This window comes from Colossoma macropomum, unplaced genomic scaffold, assembly GCF_904425465.1.
Source record: "Colossoma macropomum unplaced genomic scaffold, Colossoma_macropomum, whole genome shotgun sequence".
NCBI classification, from domain to species: Eukaryota; Metazoa; Chordata; class Actinopteri; order Characiformes; family Serrasalmidae; genus Colossoma; species Colossoma macropomum.
Window position 1 is genome coordinate 23,248,731 of NW_023494784.1, and position 22,040 is coordinate 23,270,770.

At 38.6% G+C, this 22,040-nt stretch overlaps 2 protein-coding genes across 2 annotated transcripts; both read left to right on the forward strand.

The window, feature by feature from the left end:
• Position 1: 1 nt before the first annotated feature.
• Positions 2-19,637, forward strand: ift88 (intraflagellar transport 88 homolog). Its single transcript, XM_036557869.1, has 26 exons — positions 2-255; positions 930-1,020; positions 1,106-1,168; positions 1,285-1,344; positions 1,681-1,734; positions 3,551-3,614; positions 3,842-3,911; positions 4,066-4,156; positions 4,370-4,474; positions 4,574-4,676; positions 5,056-5,170; positions 5,280-5,511; positions 5,618-5,688; positions 6,812-6,898; positions 7,073-7,172; positions 7,885-7,971; positions 8,968-9,154; positions 9,351-9,459; positions 9,652-9,802; positions 9,967-10,082; positions 10,193-10,245; positions 10,377-10,442; positions 10,541-10,647; positions 11,186-11,246; positions 16,122-16,235; positions 19,149-19,637. The coding sequence occupies exons 2-26, from the start codon at positions 937-939 to the stop codon at positions 19,268-19,270; spliced, it is 2,472 nt and encodes an 823-aa protein (XP_036413762.1). The 5' UTR covers positions 2-255; positions 930-936; the 3' UTR covers positions 19,271-19,637.
• Positions 19,638-19,788: 151 nt separating this feature from the next.
• Positions 19,789-22,004, forward strand: il17d (interleukin 17d). Its single transcript, XM_036558783.1, has 2 exons — positions 19,789-20,405; positions 21,428-22,004. Exons 1-2 carry the CDS (start codon positions 20,098-20,100, stop codon positions 21,711-21,713), a joined length of 594 nt encoding a protein of 197 aa, XP_036414676.1. The 5' UTR covers positions 19,789-20,097; the 3' UTR covers positions 21,714-22,004.
• The last annotated feature ends 36 nt before the right edge of the window (positions 22,005-22,040 follow it).

Sequence of the window (22,040 nt, forward strand, 5' to 3'; positions counted from 1 at the left end):
TAGGAAGAGGCGCTTAGGCTTACTGTTAGCGTCCGAAAAAATAGAACCCGTTTTTCGGGTCATTGTTTGGCGCGGTAATATTTGTAAGTGCAGTTTAAAATGTCTGCATGAACGGAAGACTTTAAAAGTTGGGGGTAACGCTAACGTAGCGGAATAAACAGAGGGCCGAAGCTCCACACATTCTGTATCCTAGCAACGGCCGTGTTGGCGACGCAGCTTTACTGTGTTAGCCTAGCATCGGTTTACGGTTGCAAGGTACGTTCGTTTTGCGAACTATAAGAACCGATAAAGCTCTTGGTAAAGCGATTTCTCCCATTACCAAAAAACTACCGTAGTGTCAACAGTCAATGCTGCAGTTCAGCTTGCAATCTAGTTGTTTTATGCAATGTTTAATGTAGCTGTGGTGGGTAAAAAGCTAGTTAATGTTTGTTATTAGCAAGCTAAACTAGACTAGACTAGCCAGGCTATTCACATATAACTAGATAACGTACATAATATCTAACGCTGGTAACCTTGTTTACTTCATAGCTAATTTGACAATGCATAGACTCCGAGACCGAGGTCAGATTCTTATTCGCCAGCTTCTTGTTCGCATTTTCCCGTTCCACCTTAAATGGTGCAGGAGTTGCGTTCTCGTCAGTATTTAAGTGCTGCACCATTTAAGGTGGAACTGGAAAAGTCGAACAACAAGTTGACTAGCTAATAAGAACCTGACTTCAGCTTCGTGACTTGCTAACCAATGGCTACTGACCATATGTACTTTACTTTTCAATACTTAATACTTGTAAGTTACAAAAAGGTACTTTGAGCTAACTACAGCGTAAGAATCACCGAACCGTATCCTGTAAGAAGTGTTTTAGCACCTGTTGAATATCATGCATGTTTTGGACTCGGATCATATCGTTTTGGTTGTATGTTCTTTTGAAAAGGTAAAGGATGGAAAACGTTCATCTTGCCGCAGAAGACGAAGATGACTTGTACTCGGGTTACAATGACTACAATCCAACATTTGACTCAGAGGTACGTGTGACCTACACTGTCAGCAGGAACACCCTGAAAATGTGAACCTCTTAACATTACCATTCATCACTCTCTTCGTGTGCAGGAGCTGGACAATGATGTTGGCTTTCAGCAAGCCGTCAGGACCAGTCATGGCAGACGACCTCCAGTAAGATGCAGCACATTAAGCAACAGAACAAATAGATAGTACACAGTTTACTGGAAAAATTAGTTTCAGATTCTTTTTAAAAATGTTGAACATAACTGCTCTCTTTTTCTTCGTAGATGACTGCAAGGTTTCCTGGCACTGCCGTTGGTGGAAGACCCATAGGAACCTCTTTTGGTGTATGTAGTGCATTTGAACCCATATTAACCGCTTCATTTTAAACACAAAATGGTGACAGGTGGATCTATTGCAGACAGAGAGAAAAAAGAGAGTGGAGTGTTGTAGCTTTTTGCTGTTTCAAAAACTCTGAGAGAGAGCAGTCAGGGCAAGGTTGGTAGCAGACTCCCAAAGGTTTGCAAATGCTGTTATGTTCTAGACTGTATACGTACTGAATAGCAGACAAAATGGGGAAGAAGCATAATTTAATTTGCTAAATGAATATGAATAACTGCCTATGTAATACTAGGTCATAGCAGCTCATAGGATGTCTCAGTGAATTATTTTTTGTCCTTTAGTCACGGATGCCCATGGGCTCTTCAATGGGAAGACCTACAACTGGAGCAGTACAGGTAAGATGTTTTTCCCTTTTGTCTTAAAATGATTAAAAAGGTAAGTAATGAATTGTAATGATGTTTTTCCCTTTAATGACCACACATTGGGAAATAAACAGATGAGTGACCAATTAAAGGAAAAAACATGAGTATCCTAGTAAGATCAGTAACTGCCAGAACAGCTTCAGTGTGCCTTGGCATAGATTTTAAAAGTCTGGAACTGTACTGGAGGTTTGGAACACCATCTTTCCAAAATATATTTGCTCAGTTTCCTATAGGTGTTCAGTTAAGTTGAAATGTGTTGACTGTGAAGGTAATAACATATGATTTACATAATTTTGTACCCATTCACCTATTCAGTGACCGCTTGTGCCCTGTGAATGGGGGCATTGCCATCCTGGAAGATACCATTCCCATCAGGATAGAAGTGTTTCATCATAAGATTAAGGCGATTAGTTAGAATAACATTGTATTGCTTTGCGGTGACCCTTTGTTCTAAGGGAAATAGACCCAAACCATGCTAGCAAACCCCCCCCCACAGCATAACAGAGTCACTGGACCACCTCAGTGTAGGGGTCAAGCATTCAGCATACTGTTCTCTTGGTGAATGGCAAACATGCACTCACTTACTTGTAGAGAATGGTAAAGAATGACTCATCTGGCCATACCTCTTTTTCCTCATCTCTGTACATCAGTGTTTACAGAGATGTACACCTATGTACATCAATGTTTTTTGCACAACTGAACTCACATGTTAGAATCAGAATTGCTTTATTTTGGCAAGTGTGTCGCACATACAAAGAATTTGTCTTGGTGAGCGTACACATGTATCACATGTAGCATACTAAACAGACCTATAACAAGTATTTAACTAAGAGGAAAATACAATAAAATAGAATAAATAATAAAGAAGGACCATGAGAAAGGAGCTAAAGACATGTGGATATCTGTACGTATGCCGATATGAATGTCTGTACATAGGCAGGTCTGAGCAGATATATACTAGAAAATATACTACAAAAATAGTATATACAGTGTACTACACAATGAACATTTGTACAGTTGTGTAAATAAACAGTATGTTACATCTTGATAATGAGGGGTTTATGCTCTGCAGCCCTACTATAATATCCCTCTCTATGTAGTTGTGGACAGAATGTTCTTGCTGACGCATTCTGATTACGTCCAGCACTGACATTCTCAGTCACATGAGAAGCAGTTGCACTTGTTTTTTCTTACATATCGCACTAATGCCTGAGCATCATGGTTATTGAATGTATGCTTTCAACTACCAGTTTACTGATGCCCAACCCTATTTACTGATGTCTTTTCCATAAATCTAAATGCAAATTTCACTTTAGTTACTGTTCCTAGTGAAACTTTAGCCATTTGAGCAGTGATAAAAGCTTCTGCCATCCATGCCCTAATAATAAGCCAATTAAAGTCACTGAGACCTTTTCCTCCTGCCATCTTTGTCCAACATCAAGGTCAGAGTCTACTTAGCATTTTTAGGCATGCCACAGATCATGGTAGGATGTTAATTGCTTAGTAGTATCGTGTGGTACACTTGTCTGTAAGCATCTGCGCTTATGTTTGTCCACTCACTTTTTTTGTTCCTTTTAATTTGTCATCTGTCTGCATATTTGCTGTAGTAACAAAATGTTGCATCTAATTGGTCCATTCCTCATTAAATATTCATGTAAAGGACAGCTGGTGTCTTCAAATGCCATCACAAACTAAGCTTTTGATATGACCGTGACAATATGACAAAGTAATAATGTGAATTTATCTGTCTATGTGTGGTTTGTGTTTGTTTCTTTTGTATTTTTGAAAGGATGGGGCTGCTCGTCCTATGACTGCAGTGCGGGCAGCAGGATATTCCTCCTCTTTGACCAGAGGTAAGTGTGCATGAGACATACGTCCATTCCTTGGCCCATATTTATTAAACTTCTTAGAACAAAAATGCTGATCTGGGGACAGCTTACAGCTTTTATGTAACTTGTTTCTCAGCCATTATAAAGACAAATTGTCCCTTGTCATTGTAGTCATGTTGTGGTGTAACAGTAGTTCATTTATTGATTACTATTCAAAGATATGTACATTTCTCATGTAACTTTTTTGTCAGGTTCAACATTTGATCCACTTGGTCAATCAAGAGGACCAGCTCCTCCATTAGAAGCAAAAAATGAAGACACGTATGTTCCTAATAACACGTGAATTTTATACATCACACGTACAGTCCAAAATTCGTTGACTTTACCGACTCATTTTTTCAACCACAAGTATTGTGTTTTTTTTTGTTGTTGTTGTTTTTTGTTTTTTTTTGTTTTTTTTTAATTTGTGTTTCAGTCCAGAGGAGAAGATTAAGATTCTGGAAAAGAAGGTGAATGATTTGATAGAAGAAAGTTGCTTAGCCCAAGGAAATGGGGATCTGCAACTGGTGAGTCAAATGCTCTTATGCCCTGTGATCTCTGTAAATGTAAAGAAGTGCAAGCATTGAATTATTAATTCAAATTGATTAGCTGTTAAAGAGAATCCTACTTTGGTCCTGTGTACTGTGAAGGTGGAATTTAACTTAAGCTTGTGATTATGTACATTGGTCTCACCTTCTGTTTTTGGTTTTTGGTGTCTTCATGTTGGTTTACTCACTCAGGCTCTAGAAAAGGCCAAAGAAGCAGGTAGAAAAGAGCGGGCATTGGTGAGACAAAGAGAACAAACTGGTACTGCAGACCATATCACTTTGGATCTGACCTATTCAGTGAGTCCATTTTTATCAAATAACCACAGAGCCTGTCAAAGTCAATATTTTTATTTATTTGTTGATTATTTATTGAGTGATACATTTTTTGTTTTTCAGGTGCTGTTTAATCTGGCAAACCAGTATGCCAATAATGACATGAACACAGAGGCCTTGAACACTTACCAGGTCATTGTGAAGAACAAGATGTTCAATAATGCAGGTACTGTTATGTCACAGACATTATAGATTTTATGGTGGTTGATATGTGAGCACTCTTAATTGAAAAGAATTGGATCCTCACAGCAAAGAATCAAGTCCCTAGAAGAGAAAAGGCTGTTGCTGCAGTAAATGGGGATTAAAGTCTGTATTAATAACCTTGATTTAAGAAGACACATTGGATGAGCAGATGTCTTCGAACTTTGGGCCACACAGTGTAGCAGTCAACTGCTGAAGCCCCCAGTTAAAATACTGGTGGTTTATGTAGAAAGCTTGATTTACTGTATTTTGGAATATACTGTACTCCTCTTGTCCACAGGTGATGTGGAGTATATTTGTTCAGAAATAATAGTTTTTGTTTTTATGCTCTTTTTAAAATGTAGGACGGTTGAAAGTCAACATGGGTAACATCTACTTTAAACAGAAAAACTATCCAAAGGCAATTAAATTTTACCGTATGGCTTTAGACCAAATCTCCAATGCACACACAGAGATGAGGTAAGTTTAATTTACTTCCTGCTGTGGCATCTATATTTCGTAATACCAAGTGAATAAATAGCACATTTTTCAAAATTCTGGTTTGTTGATAGTCGTTGTCTTGTGTTAGGATCAAGATCATGCAGAACATCGGTGTTTCTTTTATACGAATGGGCCAGTACTCAGATGCCATTACCTCCTTTGATCATATTATGAGTGAGAGCCCCAACATAAAGACAGGCTTCAACCTAATCCTCTGCTACTGTGCCATTGGAGATCGTGAGAGGATGAAGAAATCTTTCCAGAAACTGATTTGTGTACCTCTTGGAATTGATGAGGAAGACAAGTATATCTCTCCAAATGTGAGTTTAAAGGGAATATATAGCTCAGCCTTGTACTTGAAAGAAGAGAATTTTCACCAAGATCTCACAAATTTGTGGCTAACAGACTGATTAAACATTTGTACAGGATGACCCTCATGCAAACTTATTGATAGAAGCCATCAAGAATGATCAGCTGCACCAAATGGAGCGAGAAAGGTATCATTTAAGATAAAACTGCAGAATATATGAAGAGTTCATTTGCAAAAAATGATAAACGCTATCCTTTAAAAAAATAAGCTGCCTGTTATGAGTTATTCCTTTTGTTTTGTCACAAAAACGTTCTTGTCCACTGTCAAGGCATTTCAAGTGCACAGTCTAACAAAGAAGCACTTTGGATTCAGCTATGTGTGCACAATTTATACTGGTCATAAAGTGCAATATTTGGGTGTAAAAGCCAAACTTTTATAGCTTACATAGTGCACTATATAGAGAGCAGTGAGCCATTTGAGATTCAGCCTTAGTATTTTCTGAGGTCTGATCTTATAAATGTTTAATATTGCTCATTAATGGTGTGTTTTTGTTACAATTTTTAGAATTTTACCTACTTGTTTTATGTTAAAGAATTTTAAATATTGCACTTAAAAGGAACTTGTATCTATTACATGGCTTTGTCTAACTCAGAAACATGAAATGACCATTGGAGTTATCTGCTTTTGCCAAAAAAAAACAAATTTAAATAAAAAAAAGATTTTTCAATAAAGTTTAATTTTGTAAGTCACCTCTGTTTTATTGAGTTATTTTTACTTAGTCAGAACAACCCAACTGCAGTTTGATTGATATAAACTGGAATGCATAATAAAAAAACATGATTTATGAAAATTCATTAAAATGGAGATATCTCATTTGCAAATGAACACTTCATATGATCTTAAGTGTGATTATTGCAGTGTGACAATAGGTGGGTGATATGACAATAACATAACATTACAGTACTTTAAGACATTTTCACGTACATGTTAAGCATTTTTCTGAAAATTGATAAGTTGGAACAGACAAAGGACCAAGACTAACCTGGTTCAACTTGTGAGATACCTGTTGTTGTATGTAATTGTATGTTTAAAAGCTTACACCCTGGATTGTAAGATTTTTTTTTTTCCTCCTCCTGTACGATGTAATCCTCCTGTTACTAATTTTAAAATGAAAATAAATGCATAAAAAAAAGAAAAACTCTTCATATACTGCACCGCACTAAATCCAGTTAAACAGGGGTCATTTTTTGTAATGAAAATATCACTCCCCCCAACCTCCCAAATGTAACATGTTTCTCTCTTTACTGTAGGAAAGCATTAGCTGAGAAGTACATCATGACCTCAGCAAAGCTTATTGCCCCAGCCATTGAGTCCACTTTTGCAGCTGGATTTGACTGGTGGGTTTCCATTGCACATAGAATACAGAGATGTATTGCCAAATATAACATTTTAAGCTTGTATTAATTCACAAGGAATTAAATAAATGTGAAATGCAAAGAGACAGTTACTGCCAAATGAACAAAACACAATTCATTTGGTAGTGAATCCTGAAAGTAGTGCCACTGTTGCAGGTGTGTAGATATGGTTAAAAGTTCACAGTATGTGGAGCTGGCGAATGATCTAGAGATCAACAAAGCAATCACCTATCTGAGACAGAAGGAGTTCAACCAGGTGAGGCAAATCCTAATGCACTTCTGGCATATTGCTTTTGACATATTTTGTGTGCTTACCTACAAAGCATGTGAATGTTTTGTTTTGCCCTTGGTTTTGTATTTTCATATTCCCCTTTTGTCTGTCACCTTAATGTTTCACAAATTCATGTTCCATGTTCTTTGTCCACATTTCCATCTGCTTGCCTCGTGAGGCTGAGGTATGTGTGTCCTGTCACAGCTTATACCTTTGAATGAGTGATCTTTATGTTGATTATTGTGTCTCTTTCACTGTTACTGTCTTTTAAGGCAGCAGTTCTCAACCTTAGTCCTGGAGTCTTTCTGCTCTGCATAAATTGCTGTTTTTTTAACCCACTGCTGTAACAGAAACACATCAAACTAATCAGCTAATTAACAAAGCCTTCCTGAGTTGAAGTGAATGTGTTACAACAGGGAAAAACATGAAAATGTGCTGGACAGGCCTTATCAAGACAAATAGAAGGTGAAGATGTACTGTCATGGTGTCCCAAGTGCAACATTTGTTTCAGAAATTCTCTCACTACACTTTAGTTTTGCCCAGTATCGTAGTATCATGGTCTTTGAAATGTATTTTTAAAACTTTTCCCCTTAAGATTCTTGAAATATGTAAGCACAGTGCTTACAGGGTTGAATAGATAGCACATAAAGGCTTCAGACTGAGCAGCCTTAAGAAATGCACCAAATGTCTGCTGTAGGCTGTGGAGACGCTAAAGACTTTTGAGAAGAAAGACAGCCGGGTGAAGAGCGCTGCTGCTACTAACCTTTCCTTCCTCTACTTTTTGGTGAGTATGAGTGCCATGCAGGGTGAAATTTCAAAATTTCAGCCAGTTAAATCCTTATTTAGAAATCCTTATCTGAGTCAGTATTGTTTATGGTGGTGTTGGTAGGAAACAGATGTCCAAAGAGTTTAATTTTTCTAAAAGCTACTTCACAAAAAGACATGACATGAAATGGGTATGAATACTGTTGCCTGTTTTATGATAGTTTTGAGATTAGCTTTTGTCCTTAAAAATATTTTTTAAAAGCATTTTATGGCAGAAAGGTATACGCAGGACATTGTAAAGCAAAATAGTACCCAAATATTTTTTTCCCATATTTACTGCTATTTTACCATTATCTGTGTATATGTGTAATAACTCAAAATTCATCCGTGTGTTCAGTGATTGTTTTGGATAGCAATAGCAAATAGCATGGCTATATTTGCATTCTTGACAACCCCTGGTTCCCATTACCACTATTATAAAGAATTTTAAATTAGTTTCTTTACAATGCACCATTTAACATCAAATCACTCTGAATGATTTTGTTTACATGTAAACAATTGAATTATGCAAAAAGTTTGAAAAATCTGGGATTCACTTTTAAGGCGAAAAATCATAAAACCCAATCTCACATTGCACTCTGTATCTTGAAAGCTTAAACGTAACTTGACTGATTTTAAATTATATTTGCATACACATATAAGCAGATGTAATTAGTACATGAAAATATTGAATTGCTTCTTGTGCATTTGACTTGGACATTGATTAGATTATACACATATACAGTCATATGCAAAAGTTTGGGCAGCCCTTCAAATTACATGATTTGTTGATTTTCTGAGTAAAAATAAGTACACATCTACAGGAATAAAAGAAAGAATAAAAGTTATGATGCATTATTTGTTTTATGTTTTATTTTTTCAGGATGATATGAGTTTATCTGAGTTCTGTAGAGGATGTGTTAAATTATTTTCACAACTAAACATGTAGTTTGTTGCTATTGTTTTTTTTTTTCAGGAGAAAGACTATGATCAAGCTGACCGCTATGCAGATCTGGCCATGAATGCTGACCGCTACAACCCTGCTGCACTTATTAACAAAGGCAACACAGTATTTGTGAAGGAGGACTATGAGAAAGCAGCTGAGTTCTATAAAGAAGCTTTGCGGAATGACTCTTCCTGCACAGAGGCTCTCTATAACTTAGGTCAGCCATTAGTGATCAGAGGACCTGACCATATAATTATTTATGCCTTATAGGTTTTTTTAGACCTTATAGGAAAATATCGAAATTTTGTAAAAATTAAAACAAATTTCTTCCTCAGACACCTGCTTTCATTGTATGTTGGTCTCTGTGTTATGGGTCGCATCCTGTTGATTAGTGCCCTGGTATGTTCCTTTAGGATTGACCTATAAGAGACTGGGACGGCTGGAAGAAGCCCTGGACTGCTTTCTGAAGCTCCACGCCATACTTAGGAACAGTGCTCAAGTCATGTATCAGCTGGCCAACCTGTATCCTTTCTCACAGTTACTCAAATCAGTAGGTCAGTAATTAATATTATTATAAACTGAGCACAGTATGAGGTAACTGGTGAATTTGTTATATTACATGTTATGTCACATTAGATGTCATGTAATAATGAAGAAACATGAACAGACAGTAGGTTTATGTTTCGTAATATGTGCTCCTTAAGCAGCATGTAGATATGAGATGTTGGAGGACCCTCACCAGGCTATCGAATGGCTCATGCAGCTCATCAGTGTCACTCCCACTGATCCTCATGTGCTGGCGAAACTGGGAGAGTTGTATGACAACGAGGGCGATAAGTCACAAGCCTTTCAGTACTATTATGAGGCACGTCCTCTGTACTTAATACTATTTAATAATCTTATCAGTGAACAGTGAATGTATTTGTCACATTTATATGGCACATTTAAATGTATTACATTTCATTTCCACATATTTATTGTGCACCACCCCATGTTGGTAACATTTACTGAAGTCATGTTTCTTCTTAGTCTTTTAGATATTTTCCCTCAAACATTGAGGTCATTGAATGGTTGGGAGCATATTATATTGATACGCAGTTCTGTGAAAAGGCAATTCAGTACTTTGAGAGAGCAACGCTCATACAGTAAGTTAGTAGTTATCTCATTTTGACATCACTGTTGGATCCATGTGTGGACATAAAGAGGTGAATGATTATTTTGTGAATAAGTAAATTTATGTTAATTTGAATTCCAGGCCCAACCACGTTGTATGGCAGCTGATGGTAGCTAGCTGCTACAGGAGGAGTGGTATGAAAATTTATATTTTTAATTATCTAACAGTGATTTATTATTGTTGTTAAAGTACATTTTCCAATTCTATTTTACTGTAAACAAATACAACATATATAGTATAATGTAATATTTATGGTCTCTTTTAGGAAATTATCAGAAAGCACTTGAGACGTATAAGGACATTCATCGGAAATTCCCGGAAAATGTAGAATGTAATGTTCACGATTTGGATGATTTCTCTCTCTTTGCTTTTCACTTTTGTATCAGTTATTTAATGGCATTATTTCATGCATGTTTTTGTGTTGGTTAGGTCTTCGATTCCTTGTGAGATTATGCACAGATATGGGCTTAAAGGAGGTGCAGGATTATGCCACCAAACTGAAGAAAGTGGAAAAAATGAAGGAGATCAGAGAGCAGGTAAATTGTCTATTCATTCTGTCTTGATTACACTGGATTTTACGATAGGATAATACTTCAGTACTGACTTGTCTAGCTAGAGAGGGAGAAAGCAAGCAAGAAACAAAGAGCCTGTATTTCAATAAGAAACAGCTGTTTCTAAATCAAGAGGGGCTCTTGGATCAGTAACTGAAATAACTGAAGAGACAGGAATTATTCCCTGTATCAGCCCCTTTCCTGCTGAACAATCTTTTTCTCTGTCTTGCTGTATCGCTGTTTTATGCTCGTCTTGTTTGGAAACTTTGCATCAGACATAAATAAAAAATTATTGTGTGAGCTACCAGATGTTTTACTAACGGCTTGCTTTCCGTGAAGCATTGAAGATTTAACTGCAAGTGTTAGAAGTCATGAGTTAAAGAAATGTTGGTTCATTAATGTCAGGCTGACATTTTCGTCTGACTCTCTGTGATATTAGTCCAGAATCATGCTTCCATTATTCTGTCTGGCTCATGTTACATTCAGCTCATTCTTTTTGTCCTGCATCTTGCCCATATTGTAGAGGGTGAAGTCGGGGAGAGAAAGCAGTGCTCGAGGTCGGAGAGAAGGCAGTGCCAGCAGTGGTGAGTGGACTATACTTTATCCATACTTGTCAGTATCTAAACGATAATGTGCAGGTTTAACCATGTCTCACTTTACTCTTTGATTTTCCCCATCTGCTGACCCTGGCAATGTATCAAAAAGGTGGTAGCCCAAACCCCATACACACTCCACCTTACAAACCCAGTGGTATGATCATTACACCTTCATTAGTATAGCTCCTGAAGCGCTGACAATGTCAACATTAGCTGTGGTGGTTGTTTACATGGCATGATTGGTCAAGATCAAAAATAAAACATACAACAGCCCATGTAAATAAAACTTCATAATTAAAACAGACACAGCGGTCCTCTAGAATCAGTTGTAAAGAAGTAGCTGTAGTCTTCATCTAGTGCTTTTGGAACTTGATGAGGGTCTTCAAAAATGATTAATTCATCATTCCCCACCTCCTGAATCTATTTTTATCTGAGATATGCTTCTGCCAGAACCCTCCCTGAAAATGGCTGTGGGGCAGTTTCACCTTAGATCATAATCAAAGTTAGTACATAAACATTCCGTTCATTCCCTTTCAAATGCTGAAACGACAGTCCAGTATTTCCCGTTTCTCCTGTATTTTTCTTTGAAGAAGAGCACATCTTATTCAGTATCCAAGTTAGGAGACAGGGGAATGAAAACTAATCATTTTTACTGATCTTTCTCTCTAATAAGAATCAGAGAGTTTTCAGAGGAATGAATTAGAATATGTTATTACAAACCCAATTCTAGAAAAGCTGAGACAGTAGTAAAAATGTAAATAAAAACAGACAGGAATGATTTGCATTTTTCTTTTTGACTCATTCAATTCAGAACTGTACAAAGACAAAAGATATTTAATGTTAATTTTTTAAAACTTTTTTCTGTTTTTCTGAATAAATACATGTATTCTACATTTGATGCCTGTGACATGTTACAAGAAAATTGGAACAGGGGTGTGTTTTTCACTGGGTTATTTGTACAGAGATGGACTGATGACAGTGTTTTTGGGGCTGATACCGATCGCAGGCTGCCTTTTAGTAGGATCATCGATACTGATTGAGGCCGTGGCTGGATGCCACATTTAAACGCACAGTAAGAGACTCTGTAGAATGATTGTTGACATTCGAACTCAACAGCAAAACAAGTACACTTCTCCCATCAGTGCTCCTTCAGAAGCTTTCATGGATGTGCAAACAACACTTTTGTTTAGATCTTCATGGCTGTAAAACCTGTTGCAAACATTGTACCGACAAACACCACAGTATAATGTTGGAGTGAACAATGACACCGTAAGTAATGTAACTAAAGTTAGCTATGTTGCAATGTAGCAAACTGTCGCTACAATTGCTGCTTTTGCTGCCATCACTTTCTTATTCTGCAGTCCTACATTTTCCCATCCAGTTCTGACCTAAAGGTTACCCACCTTTCAAGCAGATATATAGCGACCTCCTCATCCCTTTTCATGCCTTTCAGCTCTCAATGAAATTTAAGTTAGTTTATTTTTCGCCAGCTTCTTGTTTTGTATTTTTTGTTCCACCTTAAATGGTGCAGCAGTTACATTCTGGCACCTCAGGCTAGCGTAAGCATCACATGTTACCTTTTTATCTCTTTACCTCTGGAAAGTTCTAAAACAGGTGTTTTTGGTCATTCCCAGTCTTACAATTCCCACAGTCCCATTTTTTTTTGGAATGCGTTGCAGGCATCAAATTTGGAATTACAGTACATTTGCAAGTTGAAAAGGTAAAATACTAATTTCTCCCCTTTGTGGTGTTTTCAGTTAAATACATGTAAAAGACAAGTCATTGCTTTCTTTTTTTTATTTTACCTGTTGTCACACTTTTTTTGGAATTAGGTTTGTAGACACTGGGAAATAGTAATTTTATAATTTTTCACTCCACATGGGACATCAGATGTGATGATGTGCGAAAGTTTTAGATAAACGTCCAGTAATTCAGTATTAGCAGGCTGTCAGATGTCAGACCCTGTATGCCATATCTAGCATCATACTTAACATACAGTATCAGTGTATCTTCTGTTATTGTATCATTCCTGCACTCTGTGCCGGTATGTTAGGAAGCAGCTCAAGCCCTATCCAGACACCCCCAAAGAAGCCAAATGGTATGACTCTACTTCTCATAATAGAACAGAGTAGAGATGCTATGATGCTCATGGAAGGGAATTTATACATCACCCTTAGCCTGTTTCTTAGAAGGATTATTCTGAGTGGAAAAGTGAAAAGGTGATTGGTTTGATTTTATGATGACCAGCATAGAAAACCAATACTCATCCTCCAGGAGCACCACAGCAAACAAATAGTAGTATAACCTTAATGTAACTTTGGTGACCATGCAGGAATGTAATCAAGTGTGTGCCATTGTGTAGAGTGTGTACCAAAAGATTGCAGAGAGTCTGTTTTTTCCCAAACAGCCTGGTAGTAGAGTAGTGTGTGTTATACACATGTACACTCACAGAGCAAAATGTATTACATTTGTTCATGTGGTCATTATCTGAGAGGGGCAAATGAAAGACTTATGTGTAAACAGATACATCATTAATGTTTTTGGTAGCCCTGCTTTTACCTTAGTTATGAATATCATAGGAGTTGTAGAAAACAGAGTGGTGCTGTCAAAGCCAGAAACTAGCTTTCACAAGTTGTTTTGATTGTTTTTTAAGATCACGTCTCATTTTCCATCTACAGCTTTTCTTGAGTACATAATAAAGAGAATATAAAAATGTTTAATTCCAGTGAGTACATACTATATAAACATGGAGAAACCACTTGGAGATTTTTATATGTAGATGCTTATATTGTTTTGTTAGTTATAGCGCTGACTATTCTTCTGACATTAAATTCTTTCTGCTTTAAAGTGTTCTCATCTCAGATTATGAAGTGAGAGAACACATTGTGCACCTAAGCATCACTTGTGCATTACTTTGTACAAATATCTATATATCCTTCCAATCTTGTTGTCTTTTAAACACTTTTTTCCCATCTTTCATTGATCTCTCTGTGCTTTGAACATGGCTGTGAAATTCCCAGGGAGCATCTCAAGCCCCATTAATACTCCACCTATGAAAAGCAGCGGTATGAATACATCTGCAGCAAAAAAAAAAACTTAGAGTCTAAACGTGTTTTTGCAGCAAGTGTAGCAGGTTCAGTGACGGATAATTACAAAAAGAGGATTTGTATGACTTAACCCCTTAAACCCTATGGGCCTGGATGTGGGCCTGCATTTTGCTTTCTCACTCATAACTACAAAACATACATATTTGTTTTATTGTAGTTGTCAATTCATAGTAGTTACAGAATAATAATTAGGATTAATAGCTGAATAATAAGCCTAGGGTTCAGGGGGTTAAACCTGCCTAGTTGGTTGAGCATGTAGTACCTAGGGCACTTTACCATCCTCAGAATCTCTATGCAGACTTTTTCCTCATTGCTATTCTCTACTTATCCTCTATGTATCCTCTCCCTGTTTACATACTCTCCATTTGGCCTGCAGTCTCTCACTCTGAGATGAACCGCAGCCCTGCACTGGAGCGGGCTAGAGGTATGTGCTGTGCTGCACATTGTGCACTGAGCTTCCCAGTCACTGAATAGGAGCAATCCATGGCACAGTGCATACAAATAAACTAAAGCTTCTTAACCCACCCTGTCAAATCGTGCTCTGAAAAGCTTGAAGTGAAATTAAGCATAAACATCATCTCAGAGGCATGGCCTAGTTTAGCTTTTAATATGACAGTACCCATAAACTCAATCATGTCAAAATGAGATGCAGACATGATTTGCAGCTGCTGCCAAAATGAAAAAATGTGTGAAACACTTGTTTGCCTCGACGCTTATGTAATGTTTGCACAGAACTGAGTGCAGCTGCGTCCTGTATAAGGTAACAGTATAACTGAAATCTGCAACAGAAATTCAATTCATTGGTTAATATCTTGATGTGAACACTAATTGTCCATTTTATCAGCTCCCCTTAACAAACAGAGCACTTTGTAGTTCTACAATTACAGGCTGTAGTCCATCTGTTTCTCTGCATACTTCGTTAGCTCCATCACATCCTGTACTTCAAAGGTCAGGACCCGCACAAGACCACCACAGAGCAGGTATTACTTGGGTGGTGGATCATTCTCAGCACTACAATGACACTGTACATCTAGGGCAAGTGGAGTTGATAAAATGGACGGTGAGTGTAGAAACAAGGAGGTGTTCTTAATAAAGTGCTCAGTGAGTGTAGATTTTCATTTCAAAAGACTATGAATATTCAAACAGTGTGATTTACAGAATTCTGGTTGGAAGATACTGATCATAACAGGTTACAAGAACTTGATTTAGGGAAAGAGGCTGTCCGATTATTTTTGGAATGTTTACTGTGCAGTGGGGAGATAAGATTTTTTATTTTACTACTCGCCATGTTTTTATTGTTTTGGGGACTTTTGAAGGTTTCCATGGTTACCTGGCTACTAGATGGTGGGTCTAGTCTCACATCTGTCCACTGTGTTCTGGTAGTGTCATTATAGTGTAGCCAAGAGGTGAAATACAGCTGCATGACAAACTTTATGATGTTGCCTCATGAATTCCATAAAAACACAGAAACCACCCTGGACACTGTTCAAAGTCTTGTCATAATACATTAAGGGGGATATCTTTGTTGTATAACTACATGTGCCCAGCAGTAGAAATTGAAGCTGCTGCATTCCTGGACTTGCTTGATTCTTTTATCATTGTAGATCGAACTATTTTCTTGTGATTTAGTTGAAGCTGGAGTTATATAAACAAAATCTTGAATACTTCTTGAGACTCATATATTCCCATTCTAAAATGATGTAAAATTGAAAATGGTCATGCTTCTAACATCATCATCTGTGGTTGTGCTTTTCAGACAGTGGACAGAGCAGTCATGGTGCCAGTGCCAAGGGTGAGCGGCTGAGTGTGAAGCTGAGGTCACTTCCAGGATCCAATGAACCATATGAAGCAAGCTCCCAAAGAGATTTAGGTGAGCAGCAGCACTTTTAGAGCCTCTAACCAATATTAGTGTAGTGTTCCTAATAAAAGGCTCGGTAAGTATGTTCTGAATTAATTTGGTATGTTCTGAATCCAGCATGTTCTGAATTTATTGGTTTTGTGATTTCATTAAAACCAACACAATTACATATATCCATCCATATAAGGTGTGGTTCGGCCCAGACTACTTTCTGAATGCAGCACAATACAGAATAGAGGTCATTTATAAATAAACGCACAGTAACAAAAACAACCTGGTTAATTCTAAGAGATAAAGAGTGGTTGTCATGTTTAGATGAATTACACACAAATATAAATCAACCGAATGCATGAAAATGAAGGAAAAGAGACTTTCAAGTCATCTTAAATATACAGTTTGTGCAATAAAATCCTAATCAACTAAGTCAAACATTGTACTCCACCTCTACACGAGTAGGGCCTCCCTTTGCTCTCAAAACAGCCGTAATTCTTTGTGGCATGGTTTCCACAAGATGTTGGAAACATTCCTTTACTATCATGCTGGAAGTAGCCAATAGAAGATGGGTACATTGTGGCCATGAAGGGATGCACATTGTCAGTAGCAATACTGAAATAGGCCATGGCTTTCGAGGAGTGATTTATTGGTATTAACGGGCTCAAAGCTTGCCAAGAAAACATTTCCCACACCATAACACCAACTCCACCAGCTTGGACTGCTGACACACTATTGTGTCCCAGGATTCATGCTGTTGGTGCCAAATTCTGACCCTACACTGGAATAAAGGTTCTGTGCAGGTACATTTTTCATTCATCAAGGTACAAACAGTGTAAATGTTCCCTGAAAGGTACAACAGGAGTTTTAAGGTCCAACTGTGTACCGTAAAAAAGTTTTTCCAGGTAAAAAGTATGTATTTGTTTCTTTTCGTAACCTAATGTTTTAAAACAGAACAATAAAATAACAAGCCTGGCGACGAGACGGGGTGTGAAAATATAATTTCAATGGATTATGATACAATATTGGTCCCTGACCAAAGGTACTGAGATGTACCCTTGAGGGTACCACCCCAGTGACGTGAGGGGTACTGCCCCATTCACAATTTTGTACCTTTATTTCTGAGAGTGTAATCATCTATGTGCCTTAGCAGAAACTGAGATTCATTAGACCAGGCTATGTTGTGCATCACAAGATAGAAGAAGACTTGCTTACCACAGTCGTATTGAATGGTCTGAGCTATGGTAGCCTTTCTGCCAGATTAAACCAGTCTAGCCATTCTCTGTTGACCTCTCATCAACAAGCTATTTCCATCCACAGAACTACCACTCACTGGATGATTTTTTATAGAAATACTTAAACCAGCCTGTCTGGCATCAACAGTGCCACGGTCATAAGTAGGTATGCAGTTGTTCCTAATAAAGTGCTCAGTGATTGGCTGTATTCGAAATGGCATACTGCGTACTATATACTGCATACTGCATCAGTTCTGAATACTGCATGCTACTCTTCATCACTAATATAATGGATAGCATCCAGTATGTGACACAAGCCGTGTGTTGTACAACAGGGCAGGGTCGCGACTAGCCTGCCAGCTTTAGGGGCTGAGCCAATCAGACAATTTCTAGACCCACCCCATTTTCCTCATCTCTTTAATCACTGCTTAGCAATCGTTGCTAGCAGCTTTTCAGCATGTACATTTGTATTTTGGTCAAGAGAAGAGTCTGTATGACTGTAAGACACCCCATATCATGACAGAGTGGTGGGTTTAGTTTTCTACCCGTCTCTAAAGCCACAAATAAACTTTGTGTGGTAAACCTGTGTGGTTCCCAAACACACTTTTTTTTTTTAACCGTTTATGAGTCATTTCAATTTCATTAAACTCATAGTTGGTAATATGACCTAGTTTGACTGAATAATAAGGTGTGACTCCACACATGAGCCTGAAAAACGGATACTGAGTGGACTTTCCACTGAGAACAACTTTAGCTTGTAAGTTACTGTTTTATTCACCTTGGCTGCATCCCAATTATGTACCACACACTAATACTATACAGTGTATATACTGCGTACTAATCTTAATAGTAAGAGCTTGACAGGTTAGTACACAAAATATTAACATACTACACCATTCTTACTAACGCTAACAAATGAAAACATTAGTGAGTATAACACATTTGTTTTTTTACAGAATATTTTACAAATTTGGAATGAACTCACTACCACCGTAGCTGCTGTTTTTTCTTTATATCTTCTAAGAAAATGACACGTGCTAGTTACCCCTTCAGCAAGCACTGTTATCCTTTAGAGCAGGAGTGCAAAATCCAGGTCCTGGAGATCTACCACCCTGCAGAGTTTACCTTCAATCCTAATCTAACACATCTGTTCCCGGTAGTGAAGGCCTTCAGGGGCATCTGAACATTAGAGCTCCAAGTGTGTTGGAGCTGAACTGTGAAGGATGGTAGATCTCCAAGACCAGGATTGGGCACCCCTGTTTTAGAGGCAACAGTGGAAATTAAATGTTAAACATTTCTAATTCTATATCAAAAATGTATTTTGATTCAAGAACAATATATGTATCTTACTGTGAAATTTGTGTATTGTGACACCGCTAGATTTTACATGAGTGCTGTACTGTTCAGTCATTTCATATCCCAGCTGTCTGTAAATCCTCTGTGTCTTATCATAAAAGTATACGAGTTGTGCTGTAGTCACAGCTTTGTTTGCTGTGAGAGCCTGTCACAGTGCTGATTCTGACCCGAGCGTGACACATTCCTTCTTACAATGTCACATTTTAAAAATCGCATCGTTCTGTTAACATGTGTCTGCAAGTTTTTCACAGGTTAGGTGTGATGTGGAAAAACACCTCACTCCAGAGCAGTGCTGCTCTTTGTTAAATGGGCCAAAAAGACTCTTCTGTTATTATCTTTTCAGATGCTTCTTATGTTGATCCCTTGGGACCGCAAATGGAGAGACCAAAGACTGCAGCGAAGAAGCGCACAGAGGAAGACGAGTTTGCAGATGAAGAGCTGGGGGATGACTTACTGCCAGAGTGATTACCCATTTTTCTTGAATTCTCTCAACATTCCATACACTTTTTTCTGTGGTAAATCTGTAAGTATAATATATGTAGCTCTTATGAGGCCAGAATCTTACAGGGAGCATTTTGTGCTTCCAGCTCACCTGAACACACCGTTGACTAATACAGATTCCATATGTAGTTCTGGGGTATTTTATTCATATGATTTCACATGGAAATGTTTTTCCATATGATTGTGTGGAACACCCGCAGACATATGGCCTATTTGAAAAACTACAAAACATACAATATACTTTTTAAATATTTAAACACACCACACACACTCTAGTGTACTATATACTGTAATATACTACTGTATTTTAAATAAATGCTATACAGTTGAATTCCTCCTCTGTCTTCATTTATTTTGCTTTGTGTTATTTGAAACGTTAATGTTTTGATTCACAAGATTAAAGTTTAATTACATTAGTGCACAGCCCGTTTTCTCAGTGTGTTTGTGAACAGACAGTAACCAAGAGGATCCAGGATTCTCCGTCGCTCTCTAAACTTTCCCTTAAATACTTGGCCTGATCATCGCAGATGACGCCACCCACACAAACTCACAGGAGTGTGGGGAATTTTCCCACAGCCATACGAGCACAGGCTTTGGAAAAGGACACTCCATACAGCATTAATAGACAGCATTCATTCAATAATTATCATAGTATCTAATGCAGGCTACCGACCCACAGGCCGACGAGCGAAGTAAAAGCTTTGTGCAACATCTGGAGGAGAAGAGCTTGCGTGAGTTGCGTTAACTATTGCTTACAGCTGCGATCCCTCGATCTGGGACTCTGAGTGAATATGCGCGCTGGCCGCTTCGTCTCGCTGTCGCTGTTGCTGCTGGTGTTGGTGTGGAGCGCGGAGGGACTGAATGGGATGAAGGTGAGGAGGAGAGCGTGGAGGACACGTCCGTGCGCTGGCCTGCCCGAGGAGCTTCTGGAGCAGATGTTTGGGCGCATGTCGGTGGGGGTCCTGAGCGCTTTCAGTCACACACTGCAGCTCGTCCCGGGTACTCAGAACCTGAGCTGCCCTTCAACGGCACGCCGGAGTCCTAACGGAGTCTCGCGCACTCCCGTCAATCTCCTCAGCCTTTCTCCGTGGGCGTACAGGTACTACGCAGACATGAAAATACACTGCATGTCCAAAAGTATCTAGACACCCCTTCTAATTAGTGAGATCAGCTACTTTAAGATGCGCCAATTGCAGCTGTAGCCGACACCGGCGATGAGCTGCGCGCTCGGCTTGAAGAACTGTGAGAAGAAAGGGACACTATGCAGCAGCCTAAGTTTACCATGCCCAATACCAATTGCTAGAAAGGTATAAAACCCACCAGCACTGGGCTGTGGAGCAGTGGAATTGTGTGCTCTGGAGTTATAATTCAGCACCACTGAATAGCTCTGGGATGGAGAGCCGTTCGTAATCCAACATCAGTATCAAACCTCACTAATGCACTTGTGACTGAATGCAATCAAATTCTCACAACAATGTTCAAACATCTAGTGTTAAACCTTCTTAGAAGGGTAGAGGCTGTTGCTGCAGCCAGTGGGTCCCATTAATACAGCTGATTCAAACGAAACGTAAAATGAAGAGGTGTCTACTAACTTTTGGTCATATAGTGCAACCCCCCTTCAGCATTCCTATACCAGCCTGTCCAAATCACCTCATTACAGGTTGGATTCAGCTATTTTAGGCCATCAGGTAATATAAAGCTTATTTGTTCCACTTTCAGCTGACAGACTACCAAAAGCCTACCAAAGTAATTTTAGTGGTAAATTAAAGGAGGAAAAAAAGGCTTTATTGTTCAGCATCTGTACCAGGGGTATTCGGTTCTGGTCCTGGAGGGCTGGAGTCCAGCATTAAACAAACAGAATCAGGTGTGCTCCAGCTTGTTTTGAGTGAAAACCTGCAGCCACACCGGCCCTTTGTGGATAAGATTGGACATCCCTGCTGTAGTGTATGCCAAAACTATTTCCTGTACTGGACACATAGGGCTGTATAAAATGATTCTGATATTTTACCACATAACACATTTCATTTCACATGATCTAATGTCCTAGAATGCCTGAATCCAACCAAGTCACAGAACTGTATTTATTAGAAGGTGATTAAATTCCATTTTCTTTGATTGAAGGATCAACCATGACCCAGCGAGGTATCCCCGGTCTCTCCCAGAGGCCTACTGTCTGTGTAGGGGTTGCCTGACTGGTCCGAACGGTGAAGAGAGTGAGCAGTTCCGCAGTGTGCCAGTCTACATCCCCACAGCAGTTCTGAAGCGAACAGGCTCCTGTTTGGGGGGGCGACACTCCTACATCGAGAGCTACGTGTCTGTGCCAGTGGGCTGCACCTGTGTGCCAGCACTGCAAGACACACACAGCCTCAGCAGTAAACAGAGCAAGGCCAAGAAACGGACAAACTGAAATGACTAAACCAATAAAGCCTGTGGTGCTTCTAGGCCAAACATTTAAAGTAATATTTTGCAACTCCTATCCTGGAAGCCCCTACAGTGTTTTCCCAACTCCAGACGCACAGGATTCAGTCCAAGAACTAGATCATTAAGTGAATGATGTGGCTTTAAACTGTGCAGAGCATGTGGTCTCCTGTGGGATACCTTTGTTCAGTTGTGATCTAATCTATTTTGACATTCCTAGTATTGTGCTGCTAAAGAATTTATATAGTGTTTTATCCTTGCAGGATAAAGGTAGGCTCTTGATGTGTATTATTTAATTATTGCATAAAAAGCAAAA